Raw genomic sequence first — 19,055 nt, 5'->3', positions numbered from 1 at the left:
ACAAAGACAAACTGACATCTTCGTCGCAGCTCTTAATTTTACAACTGCAAAAACTGTAGTTCATCTTTGTGCATTTACCACTGGTATTATTGTTACTTCCATGCGGTTATCGAGGGGACGGAGTGGTATCGGCACCGTCGGTGTCACCATTTCTTTCGAAAGGAGAAAAATATGGGAAATTGCAGGGGATGGGGTGGTGGGAGAAATTTCAAAGCGGTTGACCATAATTGTTTCTGAATGCAAATTCGACTCGCGGAAATGCAAGAAATACCTGTGGATGAGATGTGGTGAAGAGTTCCTGTAACTGGCAGAGTACCCCGCCCCGCTGCCTCGGCTATTCCCGAAAAATAAAAAAATAACCTGTGTTGTGCCCACATGAAGTAACAATATGCATAATGCTTGTGCATATATATGTCGTGGTTATATCGAGAAAGTAGCCGATTTACGTTGTGCATGTGTTCCTAAAAATTGTGACGTTATTCGAATATGATTATTCCCATATACAGTGCATTGTGCTATGAGGAGAGGGATGCGTTGCCAGGAAAAGAAATTTGGTCACACCAACTTAACTTAACCTTCACTTACCCTGCCACACTAACGGGGGGGGGGGGGGGGGGTTATCTCAAACCCCTTTTACATGTTACTAATAATGGCCAAAGCCCCACTAACGAGGGTCGAGTACATCATGGACATACGTGGTACACTTCACCACAGGGTGAAACATGTGAGACTGGGAGGTAAAGCGACTGCATCCACTGAACACTTGCCATGTTGTCTGTTCTCCACCAGCGGGCGCCATTGCTGTTGCACTGGCAGACCGCACACCACTGTATTGAAATTTTTCGCAAGAAGCACAACAGTACTGTACTTAATTTTTGAACGATGTTATTTTGGACTCGCATGACTTAAATTGACTATTGCCCCATAATGTGTTAACGGCATTCAATCAAAATGACGCAAATAGACTCGACGTAAATCGGCTTTTGGTTTATTCCGATTTGGTAATAATTCTGATTGGTTTATTTTTATTTTATTCTCAAATTACTCCCCTTCCTGTCCGGGCTGGAGATCCTCAAGGCAGTGTTCTGGGACCAGTGCTATTTCTGTTCTTCATCAATGATCTCTGATGCTCTGGAAAATCCTCTCTATCTCTTTGCTGGTGACTCGACTCTTTGCCGCTCCATATCTCACCCCTCAGTTCGGCAGGCAGCAGCCTCTTCACTCTCTGCAGACCTCGACAAAATCATAGACTGGTCAAACAAGTGGAACATGTCTTTCAATCCTGAAAAATCTCACACTCTCACAGTGTCTCTCGGAAAAGACCGTCTGGAAAACCCTCCCATCTACTTTCTCAACCATCCTTAAAGAAGTTCTGTCACTCAAGCTTTTGGGACTCACTATCTGCCATGATCTTTCCTGGGAAAACCACATTTCCAAGCTGGCCTCCAAAGCCAGTCGCCGTCTGGGCATCCTCCGTCGTTCGAAGTCCTTCCTTGGCACCTCTGAGTGCCTCACCACGTACAAAGCTTTCATCCGCAGCTTGATGGAGTACTGCTCTCCCCTCTGGGCTGGTGCTCCTGCCTCACACCTAGCTCGGCATCACACTGTAGAAACCAAAGCTTTCCGAATCACTGTAATCTCCCACGATGAAGCTGAATCTGAGGGCCTTTCACTCGCTCACCGCAGGCAGGTTGGTGGTATTTCTATCTTCTACCGACTCCTCTCTGGCCTAGCTCCCCCTGCTCTGTCCCCCAAATATTCCTGCAGGACGCACAAGATCTGCCAGCAATTCTCTTCTGGTGAAACTGCCAAAATCAAGACTCTCTGCTCACCTTCATTCATCTTTTCTCCCACCTCTGGACCAAACTCCCACACTCTTCAATCCCACTCCTCCCTCCAGATCTTTAAAACAGCTGTTCACGACCATCTATTATCTTTCCCCACCCAAAACCTTGATCTACCCCTGTTAAAACACCCCAAATCCCCCTCTTTCAATCTCCAACTTCTTTCCTGTAATTCATAGTGGTGGTCATTTTCTTTATACCGTGTACCTCTCCCCTCCCCCCAGCCCTCTCCCTTCCACATATCTACCGACGTCCCTGTTCTCTACTGTTGTGCTTGTGTGCTCCCCTCTCTCTCTCCCCCTCTTGTCTCCTGCTCCCTTCCTTGTATGTTTTATGTGTCTGTGCATGTTTTCATGTTTAATGTGTTGGCTCTTACACGAGCCTCGATTCTGTATACAAAAAAAAAATTACAATTGTGGTTGTGGCGTTAGACCAGCTGTGCAATCAATGGGTATATGCGAGACCTAGAGCATACATACATTCTGACATAGAACAGAGACATAGAGCATACATACATTATGTTATGGGTTTGGTGGGGGTTGCGATAGGACTTCTTGGACCCACCTCCTGGCTGATGACTTCTGGAGCCGACGGGCCGCAGATAACTCCTGGCGCGAAGTGTTGCTAAGCAACCACAAGCGCAGACTAAGAGGATTAATTCAGGCAGGGTCCATCGTCTAACTCAGTTTTACCTTTCTGGCGAATTAAACCCCCCAGATGGGGTACTATGCTCTCAATGCCCCACTGCTGTCAATCAAAACGGCTGAGCGATACTGTAAATAGGATGCTTGCTAATCTCGGACCACAACGAAACGTCGGGCAGAACTCTCTTTTACTCGTACAAATTATGGTCTCATCAATGGAGAGACGATCGAGCAGTTTATCAAGGAATTGGCAAAGGCACTACCTTACAAGCAAGCAGTGTCACACGAGAAAGCTCTTACCCCTAACTTGTAAGCCCTCTTGGCCAGTCAATGTCTCATGATTCTACACACGGCAGGCGCCTCATCATTCTGGGGAAAAGCAGTTAAGAATGATAGTGAGAGAGGAAGATGGTGTATTGGCAGGTCCCAATGGTGGTTGGGCCCAACGTGAATAAGGGGAGGGTGAGGAAGAAGAGAAGGATATAGGATGTGGTGCGCATTGTAGGGAGAGCTGCTTTAAGGTGTTAGAAGAAATTGTGATATGCGAGTCAGTAAACCATTCCCATAAAGGAATGATGGCGTATGGTTGAGTACTTGTGCGTTCAAAGTGAACAAATTAGATGTAATGAACGCCACAGACAGAAAGTGAATGTGTTTGGCCAGTGTATCCTGGGAAACGCCACAGCCCGTCAGTTCTCCACTGCACCACGTCACCAACCCGTTCGTTCTCGGAGATTCAGCCTCACAGGTTCATCCTTGACTTCACTTTCCCCAGTCGTGGGCAAAAAGTCCTGAGCTCTTGGATTCTCCTGCCTTGTATTGTTCCGGCGAGAGGCTGAGTTTAGGGACCGACCAGCATCAAACTGCACTGGCAAGTGTTATTTTGGTCCTTGGATTCTTGTTCCATGTAGTTCGAACCAACTGGAGGGCTGTCTCCCCATTGGTCTGTCCTGTCTCCCAGCGATGCTCATTGTGTGGTGGTTCGTATGCAGCCTGTGGCTACTTGCTTGGATCCATTATTTCTGGAGGTGCGGCTGTGCCGCTGATGCAATTTTCCCCCTTTTACCAGTAAGCTGGTACTCATTTTACCAATCTCAGAAGGATGACAGGCTGAATGAACCCACCTTGTTATTTCAATGGCACGACGGGATTTAACTCAGGACTCTAAGATCTCAAGCCAGCCATCTTAACCGTTAAGCCATCACCAGGCTTCTCATTGAGCAATTCCAGCTCCTCCAGTGATACTGTCGACCAGGGTGCACGGCTTGGCTCTGCGTGATAATGTTTGTCGCTTGATGGGATTTGTATTCATGGTCTGCGCTGTTTGATGCTGATAATCGATTGTACTCGTTCTGTAATGTGGGTTTTGTAATGGGGTTTTTTTTTGCCTACAAAGTCGAGGCTCATGGAAGAGCTAGTACAGTACAGTGAACGGATCGGGATTGTACTGACATAAACAGGACGCAAAACACGCATGCAAGGGGTGGACAAAATGGATACAGAAGTCAACTCCAAGGAGGGAAAATTGGTAGGAGAGGTGAACTGGGTGGGGTTATTGAGTTTCGAGAAGATCATGCTTTAGGATTGGGGACAGTCTGACATGGTGGTGAACATCTGTCTTGAAGACGTGAAGGGAAGAATGAGATTGAAGAGGGATGTGGAAGTTGATTCCACAGGTGGGGAAAAAGACGAACAAACAAGTGGAGGTGAGCAGTAATCCTGGATTTTGGTAGGTTCACCAGAAGGGGGTTGATGGTGGACCGTGTGAGCCCTGTAGAAACCTGGGGAGGACAAAGCACGGCAATAGCAGAGGGTGCAAGACCCAAAAGACAGAGAGAACACCAGAGTTGTCTGCAATGGCTAAGTGATGGACTGCTTCAGCGTGAGAGATTCCAATGATCCTAAGAGCCTTGGATTCCACTGTATTAAGCTGAGCAAGGTGCGAGGCAGGGTAGCCAGCCCAGATGGTAGAGCAGTACTCCATCAAACTGTGGATGAAGGCCTTGTAGGTGGATCGGAGTTAAGGTGTACCAAGGGAGGACTTTGTATGATGGAGGATGCCCAGTCAGCAGCTGGCTTTGAACACCAATTTTAAAATGTGGTTTGCCCAAGAATGATCATGGCTTATAGTGAGACCCAGGAGTTTGAATGACTGAACTTCCTCAAGACGATTGCCAAGAAGGTAGATGGGAGGGTTTGCCAGACGGTCCTTTCAGAGAGAGAGAGAGAGAGAGAGAGAGAGAGAGAGAGAGAGATCGTGAGTATGACATTTGTCTGGATTGAAACACATATTCCAGGTGTTTGACCAGTTTGTGATATTTTTATGGTCTGAAGAGAGGGAAGAGGCTGCTGCCTGCCTGTCTGAAGGATGAGGGATGTCATTGCACAGGGTGGAACCATCAGAAAATAGATAAAGGGGGTTTTCCAGAGAGTCAGAGAGATCATTGATGAAGATCAGGGAAAGGAATGGGCCGAGAACACCGTCTTGGGGCATTCCAGCCTTGACAGGGAGAGGAGATAAAATGATTCCGTCAAGTGCCGCACATTGGCTATGAGAGTAGAGGACATCAGCAAACCATTGTGGAATTGGCCTTGGATTCCATAGGCAGACAGTTTGGAGGGTAAGACAGAATGCCAGACTCTATCAGAAACATGAGATATATCCAGAGAGATGCCCCTGATCTCATGTTTGACATTGAGGGCTTGTTGGGTAAGTAGAAGCAGCATGTCCAAGGTGGAGTGACCTGGTCTGAAACCAAATTGGCGATTTGGGATGAGGTTGTTGGAGAAAAGGAAGGATTTCATATTAACTACTCTGATGGATTCCATGACCTTGCTGATGATTGTAAGAAAGCTGATCAGTTTTCCTCTTTTCTTAATGTAGTGCAGAGATGTTTGCAGATTTACAAGCAGATGGAAGATTACCTGGTACAAATAACAGGGTGTAAAGGGCAGAGAGAGGAAGTGCAAGAGCAACAGAGCAGGTTTTTAGGACATGTGAGTTGATACCGTCCAGTTCAGTATCAGAATCGTAGTCGAGGGTTGAAATAACGTTCTCGGGTACAAAAGACAGAGTCTGGGAGCGGTTGTGTGTGATTGGGTGGAGTGGGTACCGAGAGAGGGGGGATAGGACACAAGATTTGAAAGCAAAAAAATTGAGGCATTCGGCCTTCTCACAAGTTGTCAGCTGTGGTGCCATTTAAAGAGAGGGAAGGGATGGAAGGAGAGCATGCATCAGAGACAGACTCAACAAAGTGCCAACAGGATTTAGAGGGGGGAGATAAATGTGAAAGTTAATCCTTGAGGTTGGATTGATGTTTTCTGGCTCTCTTGAGAGTGGACTCGCTTATTGTGGATTTTTGGAATGCACTGAGATTGCTTTCGGTCAGATTTGCCTTCCAGGAAGAGAAGACAAGTTGTTTCAGAGCAACTACTTCATTACTGGATTCAGTGTACCATGGGCAGGAAGAAGGGTAGGATAATTGAAGACAGATGGGGTGATTCTGTGCATGAGAGAGAGCAGGATTTTGTGGAAGAATTCCCAAGCTGAATTAATGTCAGGGGCAATAGATATGGGAGACCAGTCCTGAAGAGATGCCTCCTTGCAGTCAATCAAGTTGAGATGAGTGGTTAAAAGTTTGTCCATGTTGTCTGAGACAGATGTAGATGTAGATAGAGTTGTCTCTGTTGGGAGGATGGTTCAACACAGATGAAAAAGAGGTTATTCACAGGTGTGGTGAGAGAGACATTGATTGAGAAGGATAGGAAGAGAAAGAAAGACAGAGGATTTAGATTGGGAAGAATCACAAAGGGTTTCAAATCTTCCACTCAAACACAACACATTTTCTTTTCCATGACTGATGGGAGGAGTGATTTAGCAAAACCTCACACAGCTGACACACCAGAAATGGTTGCAGGAGTTGACGCGTGCTGAGGGAAAACCGTCGCATTACGCTGGACGAAGTGATCTCCGAATTGAACATTAGCAAAAATTGACAAAACCCAGGCCCCAAAAATCAAACAAACCCCGTATTTATAACAGCCCTCATATCTATAACAGGCCGTGATCAGTTGAATGTGAGCCCCTCTCTGCTGAATACAGCGATACATGTTTTTACCGGTTCCAGGTCATGTTTTTGGTCGAGTGCGGGCTATTCTGGTGATGCAATGCCCTCTATAGGTTAGGGCGGAATTATTTTATTGTTTTAGGCCTGATTTCAACCCATTAATGAGCATAGATTTTGATGCGGTCAGTGCACCTTCGTTCGGCATCAGACAAAATATGTGGCCAAGTTTCATCAAAATCGTGTTTGGTTCAAGCGACATTGACAAGTATTTAGACTCACTGACTGACTGACTTACCTGCGGGAGACTGCTCGATCGCATAAGCTCACCGTGCTAGAGTCCAGGTGAGTTAAAAATGCCAAGTTCCATGCATTTGTTTTCTGTTGAGCTAAACTATCAGCAATCATCTGTTCACGTGATAATTTATTTTCAAGTGCCCCTTTATACCGTCAGCAATCAGGTAGCCGACCCCACACTAAAGTGGGAAATAATTGGGGGCTTTAAAGGTTTAGTCGTGGTTGTGTATTCGGCGTGTGGTTGTCGTGTATTAAGACATGCATGACACAATTTGTGATCTATTGTTTATTATCGAAATTTGAAATAACAGTTTTCATTTTAATAAAATCTTTCTATCTTAATATTGTTCTTCACTGAAAGCCTTTTCTCAATTCCAAAATGTACATAAACCATTTTACTCTTCACTTCCTTCATTTGGTTTGTAGATTCTTGCCTTCCTGCTCCAGTCACTAATCCAATTGTCAGAATCTCAATCTTCTGCGCTTACTTGCTGAGTTGCTCTTCATCTTTGCCTTTCTCTTTCTTTTTTCCCTCTCACAACTCTTAAGCTCAACTCTCTCTATCTTACATATACGTATAGTGGGGTGGCTTAGCCCAAATATTCAAAAGAATTGTGCATTTTGTGATACAAGCACCAGATTTGGCACAAATGTACATTAATATGTTGCGAACATTTTCAGATATTGGGCCACTTGAAATTCTCTCTTTATGTCCGCCATATTGGATTTCAAAATGGCCGCCACTTGAAATCTACATTTGCTATTATCTCTGGACGTAATGCAGCTATTGACTTGATTCTGGTATCTAAATGTATGTTTTTGGGGGCAAGGAATCCAATGGTACCAATTTCAACTTAATATTATCTATCATAGTCTGTTATATAATTTTATTTGGAAATTATCTAGGCAAATATTGGATTCAACACAATACTTTGAAAAGAATGTCTTAGTTCTGTAAATGTCTTAGGTATAATACTGACATGCTACATGGTCTAGTATTTGAGGCTAGGTGTACTGGTATCTGAGGCTAGGTATATACCGGTACTGAAGATACGTGTACATAAACAGTGTCATGTTAACAAGTTCAGCATTGCCACAAGTACATGTATGTTGTTGACTCATCGTCATGTGCAGTCCCCTTCACACACACAGAGGGCTGTGCACTGAAGGGCAGCCTTTTTGCACTTGCAGCGCCTCACACACACCCTTTCTTGCACTTGCAAGAAACCAGCTCAATGCAGCTGTGAGCTGCCTCAGTTAGCCTGGTCCAGTAAGGTGTGTACTGTCCTTCTCCAGTCCTTGACAGTTCAGGTGTTCCACAGCATTCTTCACGACGTCCATTGAGTGCCGGATCATGGCCACTGTGTGGGCACTCTCCAGGAAGAGTGGAAGCAGCGACGTGGGGCAGATGACTCGAGCATCTGGTGGCTGTCGGCTGGCATGAAATGCAGCCCAAGATGTGTTGTCATTGTCCACTGTACCAGTGTTGTCTTCCAGGACTCGCTTTGCATTGCCTAGCCATTGGTATTCTTCATCAGTCTGCTGTTTGAAGTCTCCTCTGGTCAATGACGCCACTTTAGCAGCTGGGACAGGCGACTTCTTGATGCTGCTAGTGACAGGGGGTACATCAGTGTAGTAGTGCGGCAAGGGGGCGACTGTCTTGGACCGTGCATCCCCAGATCCTCCAACAATGACGATACTCCGATCCACTCCTTCACCAGTGTAAGAAGGATGTTGTATGAGGGAGATAGCGGTACCATGGAAGGAGTCCTTTGATGTTGTTGCACTGGGGTTGTGATCTATGTTGTCTACAGCGGCAGTTGTAAACACTTTGCCATGCATCTTCGGAGGGCAGACCACTCGTTCTCTGTGAAACTGTTGGCAGACACTGTTGCCCATCTGTGCTGAGAGCTGGAGCACTCTATCATAGGAGATGCTCAGGCCAAGGTGTGACAGTCTGTCGACCAATTCCTTCTTGCGTGTATGAGCATGCAGCATCATCCCTATGTATATTGGAAGTGGGGTCTCCTGTGCAACACTGTGCCTGACACTGGTGGATGATGTGGTGCCACGTGTTCGCTTGTGTTTGATGCTGTTGAACTTCAGTATCTGAGCTGTGGCAATTGCTGCAGGGTTAGTGTCTGCCATCTGTTCCTTGATACTGGGTCCCTCTAGGATCATACTGACTAGGGCAAGCAGCAACGGTGGCACAGATTCTTCTTGACATACTTCAGGGAATCCTGTGAAGGGCTTGGCTTCTCCAAACATGTGACGGCGAACAATCTGTGCAGCATGGGCAAGATGGACTGCATCACTATCACTGTCCAGCTCGCAGGCTTTGGCAAGAGCAGCACCGACATCTTCTTCAAATGCCATCAGGATGTCTCTCCCCTTGGTGTGTGCCCGCATGTCAGGAAACTGAGCCAACAGTCTCTGTTTCAGTCGTGTGGAGTGGACTCTCGTGTCGAGCTGGACTCCTAGCTGTTCCATTCTGGACTGATAGAGCTGGACAAGGTCAGCCAATCTGAATACTGGTGCCGTCTCCTCATCTTGTCTGGTTTCTTCAATGTAGAGGACGAGTTCAGCGAAGACAACTGCCGACATTGCTCGCTCTTGTTTTGTGTCCTGTGATCCTGTTGACTGGGCCTTTCTTGTGCGATTGTAAAGTCCTATCAAGCACCGTGGGTGATACTGGGCGTCCAACGCTATCATGTCCCCACCACTGAGACGGCCCAGCAGTTCTGTATCACCAAGAAGGGTTGCACAGGCACGCACCCGTTTGTCCATTTGGAATGTTGCAGCTTTCCGAAGACTGTCAGCCCCAGCAGGTTGTTCACAGAAGAAACAATTTTCTGGGACCTTCTTCTCTGTACTCGATGAGCGTGAATGTAACCTGGTGCGTTTGCATGCAGCTTGTTCCTCATCGCTCTCACATTCTTTCTTGAGTGCTCTCTTTTGTGCTCTCTGCAGTTTGGTGTTGTTGTACTGGAGCCTGCATGTCTGATGATATTTTGCACCGTGTGCAACCATCGCAGCTTCAATGCCATGACCATCATCGAGTCTTTCCAGGTGAAATGATCCTGGAAGCTCTCCAAGTTCACTGAATTTGACCAAGTTCTCTGCGAGTGAACTGTACCCACTCCCAATGTCTTTTCTCTTTGATTGGTCAGGTTTGGTCAGTGTCTCCGTCTCCTCAAATACTAGACCATGTAGCATGTCAGTATTATACCTAAGACATTTACAGAACTAAGACATTCTTTTCAAAGTATTGTGTTGAATCCAATATTTGCCTAGATAATTTCCAAATAAAATTATATAACAGACTGTGATAGATAATATTAAGTTGAAATTGGTACCATTGGATTCCTTGCCCCCAAAAACATACATTTAGATACCAGAATCAAGTCAATAGCTGCATTACGTCCAGAGATAATAGCAAATGTAGATTTCAAGTGGCGGCCATTTTGAAATCCAATATGGCGGACATAAAGAGAGAATTTCAAGTGGCCCAATATCTGAAAATGTTCGCAACATATTAATGTACATTTGTGCCAAATTTGGTGCTTGTATCACAAAATGCACAATTCTTTTGAATATTTGGGCTAAGCCGCCCCACTAAACAGGTTTGCTATGCTGCTACACTAGTACAAGTTTTGCTCTTTGCTTCTTTAAACATTACACTGTCTTTTTCCGTTTCCAATCTGCTGGCCTTTATTCCTCCACCCTTTTCCTCTTCGTCTCTTTTCGCTACCACCTCTAGCTCCAACCCCTGAACTCTCCCCTTCACTAAACTTTCTTCCTGCAAAAGATCTTTGTTTTTTGCTGCCATGTACTTCCACCTTTCCATCTACTCTTCTACTCTTCCCACTTGTTTGTGGTAACCTTTTCTTCCTTTTCCTACTCGCATCATCGATTTGCCCAGGTGAATCGTCTTTGTTCCCCTCTGACCATTCCAGGATGGGTGGGATCTCTTCACCCTCAGTCGGGAATGCTTGTGAACTGTTCACCACTTGCTGAGAAATCCTCTACAAATACAAACACAAACATGCATCATGAGGTTCTCAATTGTAGAAAATAAGCACAGTGAAACAGTATTCATTATTCATGAGATACTTCATTGATATTTGGGTACAGTGTAGACGGGCAACTGTCATGCTTTTTTTTTAAACCAAAGGGCATAAAGATTATTGAATCCCTTGCTAACACCTTTAGATTTTCCATGTTGTACTCGATATCCACATACTGTAAGATAAAAGGAACGTTTTCTCATCAGTGAATTTTTTTTTTTAATGTAAAAACAGAATCGAGGCTCGTGTAAGAGCTCATCAATGGAACAACGCTTTCTCTTTATGAGAAAACATGCTACACTATCCAGCATGTGCAGTTGATCCACATTTCCCCCTGGAACAAACGTTACATTTCACTAAATGTGTGAAACAAGCAGCTACGATCTAATCTGAATGCCTTCAGAAAGTATTCATACCCCTTGCCCTTTTTCATATTTTGTTGTTACAGCCTGAAATGAAAATAGCTTTAATTGAGATTTTTTTTCATCACCAATCTACACAAAATAACCCACAATGACAAAGTGAAAACGTGTTTTTAGAAAATTTTACATATTCATTGAAAGCGAAATACAGAAATATCTAATTTACATAATTATTCAGCCCCCTGCGTCAATACTTCGTAGAAGCGCCTTTGTCAGCGATTACAGCTTGGAGCCTTGTTGGCTATGTGTGTATCAGATTTGCACATCTGGATTTGGAGAGTTTCTCCCATTCTTCGTTGCAGTTTTGCTGAAGCTGTTAAGTTGGATGGAGAGCGTCAGTTAACAGCAAATTGTTTTTAAATTTTTTTTTTTTTGTATACAAGATCGAGGCTCATGTAAGAGCTAACACTAATGACAAAACAAACGGATATCAAACCACCTGAGTTTTGTCAATTGTTGTTATTATATACTTGTAGGATTTTTGTTTCAGATAATATTGTTAAGATTTTTGTGTGAAATGGAGATGACTTTAGTAAAAGGTAAAAATAAATATTTGTGAAGGAAAAAGGAAAACGTGGCAAAGAGACCGGAAGAAGAGAGATGGATATAGGCAGAGAGAGGAGGAGAGAGCTGAGTCATGTCGAGGCTGCGAGAAGACTTGTTTTTATATATTGGTCGCGAATGAGTTGAGGTTTCCTGTGAAAGGGATTGTTTGCGACATCGTCCTATATTGTGAGTGCAATTACACCTGCGTCTCAGGTTTTATCACCAAGTGTGAGTCATCGTTGGACAAATCAAGCGCCTCCATTACCGGCCTACATGCCATTTTGTCCTCGAAGAAGAAGAGGCTGTCCGCTTGGTGCATCTTGTTTTGCCGTTGGGATTTCCATATCGACCTCATCGTGTTGATTGCCGTTGGTTTACATATCGGCTCAATTCCCATAATCGACCTTTCACCTCGTAACTCCTCATCCACAGCCGCCCCAATACCTGCCTGCCTGTTTTGCCGTTCTGCACGACCTCGACCTTCACCCTGTGTGGGGATCCGTGCCTGGACTTTGGGGAATGTTACATTCTACTCACGGTTGGCGTATCGTGAGTTCATTGCTTTGAGAGCATTGTGGAATGATGGTACCATCATATGTATTGTTCATTTGATGCAAGTGACATTTTCATGGTACTTTCTTTAATAGTGTTATTATTCTGTTTGTGAGAGTTATTAATGCAATTACTTGTTTTGTTCTACAATTGCCTTGGTGTGGTTTTACCATGGTTTATTAGAACACGCAAAATATCAAATCTTTCTGCCGTGTTCCCGCTCCAGACTCGGAGGTGCACCGTAACCGGGGTTTGAGGAGGTAATACGCAACACATGAAGGACTATCTCTCTCACTCTCTCAACATTAATCTCAATACAAAAGAGTCATTCTACATCCTTAGGCTGGTTAAAAAAAAATTCTTGTTTATCATCGCCGCCCGCCCCATAAAAGTAGCCCGCCCATAAAAAAAATTTTTTTTTTTTTTTCCCTCACGAAGTCAGTACCATTCCCGCTCAGTGGAAAACAGGTTCGAATTTTGTATGTGCTCGCGTACAAAGCCAAGTCTTTGTGTATGTGCTCGCGTACAAAGCCAAGTCTTTGTGTATGTGCTCGTGTACAAAGCCAAGTCTGAGCCAAGTTACATGTGCGCGACAGTTTGAAAGAAAATGGCGTTCGTTGTTTGCCAAATTCGGCGAACGTGCAGTGTTCTAAAGGCCTGGGTTGGTGTCAAAGTGCCAGAAAATATCACTGGACGAACTGTATTATGAGCTCGTGTCAGGAACGCTTGATGGTAAGAAATATAACCGTTTTAATGTACGTTGTTGTTGTTGTTGTTGTTGAATGTTTTTGTGTGCGGGTTTTCCCCCTCGCTCGCTATTTACATGGACCGCTATGAAGACCGCTATGCTGGCTATGAAGATGTGTGCTATTTCTGTGGCTGTGTTGAGGAGCTGAGTACCACAGATGAGTCATATCCGATATGCAGTACCTGCGGTAAGACTCTAAGACTAAGAGTCCTACTGCCGAGAAGAGGCCCACTCGGAAGTTCAAGAAGTAGTTGCAGTTGGTATTCTGAAGGAGAAGCCAAATATCATCGGCAAACGGGAGAGCCTCACGTGATAATTATTGCTGTGGATTTCTCGTCAAAAATGAAACGAGCGCTACCACTACATGTAGTAGGTGATGATAGATACATGAATAAACGGCAACCAACATTCTCTTGGTGTTGAACTCTACTCAACATGTACGAGTGCTATAATAGCAGTAGCTGCTGATTGATAGGTGTATAAACACGAATGTGGAACGCTGGTCAGTAGCTGCTGATAGATAGACATATAAACGTGAATCAGACATTCTTTTGATGTGGTTTATGTCCTCTTCCATGTTTACCAAACTGCTCAATATGCACGTACCGGTACCATGAAGTGATATTTCGTGGCGAGGAATTCTCGTCAAATATGTATGAATGCTATATGGCAATAGCTGCTGATAGATACATGTATGGCAACCGGACATTATTCTTAAAAGCCGAAGTTTTGGTCGACCATTGTTATATGTATCAGCAAATATTAAAAGTAAACGGAACTCAATGTGACATAGGTTTCTTTATTTTCTTTATTTGAATCGTATCAGTGCGTACTTACGAAGGTTTACTAGTTTAGAAATCAGAACATGATTCATCATGTATGTCCGATCAAGTATATTTAAGAAAAAAACATATTGTGCGTTGAATAATCCATTAAAATTTCACTCTGAAAAAAAAAAAAAAAAAAAAAAAAACCTCCCGCCCTACCCACTTTTTTGAAAAAAAGTGATGATAAACAGGAAAAATTTTTTTACCAGCCTTACCACGAATGGAGCAATGTTAAAACCTGAATTACATCAAAATCCCAAACCCTGAATGTAACAATAGTGATGTTTAAAAAAATATGTTAGTTAAATATTTTTGCTTTGAAATCCACGACGTTGATCCTTGCCATGTATTTTCTATCGAACCTCGGTGTAATCAGTAAAGACCTAAGTTGGATAGAATGAGCTGTGTCTGTACCTCTTCTATCAGAGTCGTCTCACATGTTATACTATTCATCCACCTCGTTAACTGCCTCTTCTTTTCTTCTCCACCTTCCTCTAAAATGTACTCCAAGAATCCTGGATCAATCTCCTGCTCCACCTGTTCAGCAAAGGAAAGTATAGACAGTGACATGGCTGTATTTTGTCCACAAGCAAACTAGGCCTTTGTAGAAAGAAGCTTATTTAACATTGCAATTTTGTAAGGAAAGAGGTTGGACAAAAAACAAATTGGAACCATTCATTGTATTAAAGAACGATAATGCTGAAGTGCAAATGCACACAAGCTGTGTAGTGCAGTATATAATCTTAGTTTTACAGTTTCATACATAATTGGAAGAACCAAACCTTATTAGGTCGATAAATAGAATAGCTGGTAGCATGGAAGAGCATAACTTGGCAACGGATGTATGAATGATATTGGTGAGATGGGAAAAATGAGTACAGGGTGTTTTACGCAACATCTTTGACAAACCCCACAGAAAAAAAAATCAAGGGGGGTTATGCCTGGTGATTATGGGGGCCAGGCAGTTGGTGTGTCTCGGACAATCCAGCGACCTGGAAATTTTTCATTTAGGACGGCTCGAACGACTACGGGCCAATGAAGGGGAGCACCGTCCTGTTGAAAATTGACATCTGATTGCAAGTCTTCAATCTGTGGGAAGGCGAACCCTTCCAACAGGTTCATGTAAATTATTGAGGTCACTGTATCCTCCGCAAAGAAAAACAGACCCACCAAGTGGTCATGGAGAAGGCCACACCACACATTGACCTTTGCACTGGCGCATATGTGTTCAATGACCACGTTGGGATTTTCAGAGGCCCAGATCCTCACATTGTGCTGGTTGACCTTCCCCGATACATGAAATCAAGCTTCATCTGTGAACATGACCTTTTTCAGGTAATCTTCGTCATCCTCTATGTGACTGAGCATTTCCAAGGCAAACGCCTTGTGTTTGTATCCGTCATTTGGTTTGAGTTCTTGCAGAATCTGTACCTCATAGGCATAAAGCTTCAGTCTTTTATACAAAATCCTGTGTACAGTGGTGGTTGGTAGTCCCAGTTCTCTAGATGTGTGTCCGATTGATTTTCTGGGACTTTGTTGAAATGATTGATGCACTAGTTCAACGTTAAACATCTGTTGCACTTGTGCCTGGTCGACCTGTACTTTTCTGTTTCTGAAAACTTCCGTTCTCCTTAAACCTTTTGTACCACTTTTAATACTCATCCATGATGGGGGATTCCTTCCATACCTTGTACAGAAATTATACTGAACTTGCCTGCCGGATCTCGTCTTGATGAACCATTTGACGCACTGATCTGGTGAAACTGCCAGACCTCTTCTGGTGAAACTGCCAAAATCAAGACTCTCTGTTCACCTTCACTCCTTCATTCCTCTTTTCTCCCGCCTCTGGAACAAACTCCCCCACTCTCTTCAATCCCACTCCTCCCTCCAGGTCTTTAAAACAGCTGTTCACCACCATCTCTTATCTTCCCCCATCCAAAACCTTGATCTTTTCTACCCCCGTTAATTCACTCCAGATCCACTTTTTTTGAAATTCCGACTTCTTTCCTGGAAGTCCTAGCAGTGTCAGTGTTTTGTACCTCTCCCACCCCCATTCCCATGCCTCCTCCCCTCAAGCCCTCTCCCTCCCACAGATCTCCCGATGTCCCTGTTCTCTGCTGTTGTACTTGTGTGCTTCCCCATCTCTCCCCATCTTGTCTCCCGCTCCCTTTTTTGTATGTTTTGTGTGTCTGTTTTTTTTTTGTGATTGATGTTAGTAGCTCTTACACGAGCCTCGATCTTGTATACAAAAAAAAAAATCCCCGTTTTTCCCCCTTTCATCCCCAACCCATCTCTGATCCATATTTTCCCAAGCCCCCATCCCTCTTCACTTCATTTTCACAATTATTAGTCCCCGTTGGATAGTCCGAAACGGAGGCTTATGGATTGGAGCTCGTCCGTGCGTGGGTCTGTCCGCAACCATATCTCGGACATGGATGGACCGATTGTGTTCATCCTTGGCAAAAAGACGATACATGGTGTACATATGCACATCATTTTGTTTCACTTGATGTGATCAAAGACGGCCAACTGGCGGCCATTTTAGTTGTAAAAAAACCCGATGTTGAACACGTCCTCAACCCTTTCTCGGACATGTATTTACTGATTTTATTCAAACTTTGCACACAGATAATGAATTAATGGCTTACATATGCACCTCATTCTTTTTTGAGATCAGATCCAATATGGCCGACTGGCGGCGAAAGGTGTTAACTAACTTTCAAACACGGATGGCAGATGACTTTGGGCATACATGGAGTAAATAGAGCAGAATGTTTGTGAGGTACATATTTATCTTTTATTTTAACCCATCATCAAGCGACGAGTAAAAATGCCTTGTCTATTATGAACCTGAAAGGGTGGAAGAGTCAGGATGCAAAAGTGTGTGTGTGTGTGTGTGTGTGTGTGTGTGTGTGTGTGTGTGTGTGTGTGTGTGTGTGTGTGTGTGTGTGTGTGTGTGTAATATATGTGTGTGTGTGTGTGTTCTATTCACACAATCACCGACACACATTTTGATCACAATAGCCTCCCCATTCCTTCGGGAAAAAATGGTATTGGTGTCAAAACCGGTGACCAATTGCACATTAATAGTACGAGGATGTTGGAGCTCTGATTAATTTGATCTGTTCAAACTGCACAGAAGCAGGTGATGACCTTCTAATTGAGGTTACATTGAAAAATAATGAAGATTCTCATTCACGGATTTAGTCTCATCTTTTGCCCGGCACATACAAAAACAGGTAAACCTCCAACCAGCCTTACACTTTCCTCCTCATCTAATCAACAGGTACATCATAATATGCGGATGGATAAATAAATCATGGATAACCCTGAGAATATCAACATTTAAACTGTGGCTTTATTTATTATTTATTAGTCAGCCGTTTTCCCCTCAAAGAAACAACAAAGGGGTTGAGGGGGGGCGTGGGGTGGGGAGGGTGAACCAGAACTTACCTGATTTAAGGAATCTTCACTGCATAGTTTGTCCACGTACGCCATCAAATCCTTGTCCGATTCCATTGTTTGTCTTACTTGTTGCTTTTCCTCGGCCCCCTCGTCCTTTTCTAATACCTTTTTGCATTTTCCACCTTTTTCTCGTGTGTCCGTAACCTTGACGTATTCCTTCGCAGCCATATCAAACAGTTTTTGTCTTTCTTCGGTTCTGCATTGCTGGTTCAATCTGAATGACTCAAGTTCTATTGCATCCTTCCCTGCAAGAGATAATATATCAATCAGAATGTTCAAATACTCCATAAATCAAACTTACATGCACATTTGTGTTCATGGGAAGCCAAACTGAAAGGGTGTGTGTGTGTGTGTGTGTGTGTGTGTGTGTGTGTGTGTGTGTGTGTGTGTGTGTGTGTGTGTGTGTGTGTGTGTGTAATAAGTCCATTCTAAGCAGGATCCAGTGCGACCAAACATTGCATGGCCTCCTCTTTCATCCAGAGGAAGGTCAAGGGCTATGTTTGGATACAAAAAAATTTGACCCCAGATGAAACCAGATAATTGGCCTTCAGGCCTGATCGGGTCTTGTGCTTATACACTGCGTGGGGGGTTTTTTTTTTTCCTGAGAGATCGAGTAATATGTGTTATGAAGATCATATGTTGAGGTTGTAGTGATTTGTTATCAACAACGCATTTAATTACCATAGTGTTTAATTGCATTTCTCCAGGCAATGGCAGGTACTTTAGCTAATTTGCAATAAAAACAGCCAACAAAGCATGAAAATAATCGACATACATATATGCAGGATATTTGAAAACTCACATTGTCGTTTATTAATATATTTCAATGAAATGTTTGTGTAAATGATAATGAAATGGAAAATCAAAATTCCCACCTTGAGCTTTTGAAATTGAAGTCTCACATCCACATCTTTGCTTTTCAAGATGAACATACCTGGCAGATACACATAAAGCTTCTTATTGTGGTTCATCATCAAGGAGCAGTTGTGGCTTTGAGCCAACTTTAATCCTGATAGAATTAGCTCAAAGCGCTACATTTTATGCATTCATAGCTTATCCTCACTCACAGCAGCACTCGGATACAAATTTTGAGCGTATTTAAGCAGTCGACCACAAACTAACATACCCAGAATGCATTTCTTTGAATTATTTGAAGTCTTATTTTGTAGCCTCGCATTGTCGACGCTGCTTTTTCTTCACTATAAGTTCAATTTTAAAATGGTGTTGTGGCCGAATCAGACTAATTAAAACCTGTTTTACTAGAACGGTACTCGGTAGAGCGCATACCTCCACCAGGCTAAACAGTTTGTTTTGTATCCAACTGATAGGCCGGATCTGGATTCGGACCTGAACCAAAATCTAATCAACTTGTTCTTGTCACCTAACCAAATCATCCACCGAGTTTAGTCATAAGTCGTCCATAACTTTTTTTAATATCATGTTATATAATCGCTTTTCGCCCGATCACTCAATGGTGAAGAATCACTTAAAAATTAAATAATTCTCATATCCGAATCCATATTCAGATCTTCACCAAAATCGAATCGATTCTTCCTTGTCAGACATCCAACCGGTCCAC

At 43.5% G+C, this 19,055-nt stretch overlaps 1 protein-coding gene across 1 annotated transcript; it reads right to left on the bottom strand.

Annotated features, from left to right (window-relative positions):
- Positions 1-3,652: 3,652 nt before the first annotated feature.
- Positions 3,653-17,839, bottom strand: LOC144894207 (uncharacterized). The gene is made up of 4 exons (XM_078786306.1): positions 17,465-17,839; positions 14,426-14,548; positions 10,751-10,874; positions 3,653-3,759 (listed from the first exon to the last, which is right to left on the bottom strand). The coding sequence occupies exons 1-4, from the start codon at positions 17,762-17,764 to the stop codon at positions 3,653-3,655; spliced, it is 654 nt and encodes a 217-aa protein (XP_078642432.1). The 5' UTR covers positions 17,765-17,839.
- Between the last annotated feature and the right edge of the window lie 1,216 nt (positions 17,840-19,055).

This window comes from Myxine glutinosa, chromosome 11 (genome assembly GCF_964187855.1).
Source record: "Myxine glutinosa chromosome 11, kmMyxGlut1.1, whole genome shotgun sequence".
NCBI classification, from domain to species: domain Eukaryota; kingdom Metazoa; phylum Chordata; class Myxini; order Myxiniformes; family Myxinidae; genus Myxine; species Myxine glutinosa.
The sequence above is the reverse complement of the archived record's forward strand: the minus strand, read 5'-3'. Positions and strand labels throughout refer to the sequence as shown.

Bases quoted from the DNA above. Each gene is read 5' to 3' on its own strand.
- LOC144894207 (XM_078786306.1), bottom strand. From the start codon at position 17,764: ATGGAGTATTTGAACATTCTGATTGATATATTATCTCTTGCAGGGAAG. The intron at 10,875-14,425 runs GTACAGACACAG...TTGTATTTGTAG, and splicing joins AGACGACTCTGATAGAAGAG to AGGATTTCTCAGCAAGTGGT. The intron at 3,760-10,750 runs GTAGGAAAAGGA...ATTATCACGCAG, and splicing joins TGGGCAAATCGATGATGCGA to AGCCAAGCCGTGCACCCTGG.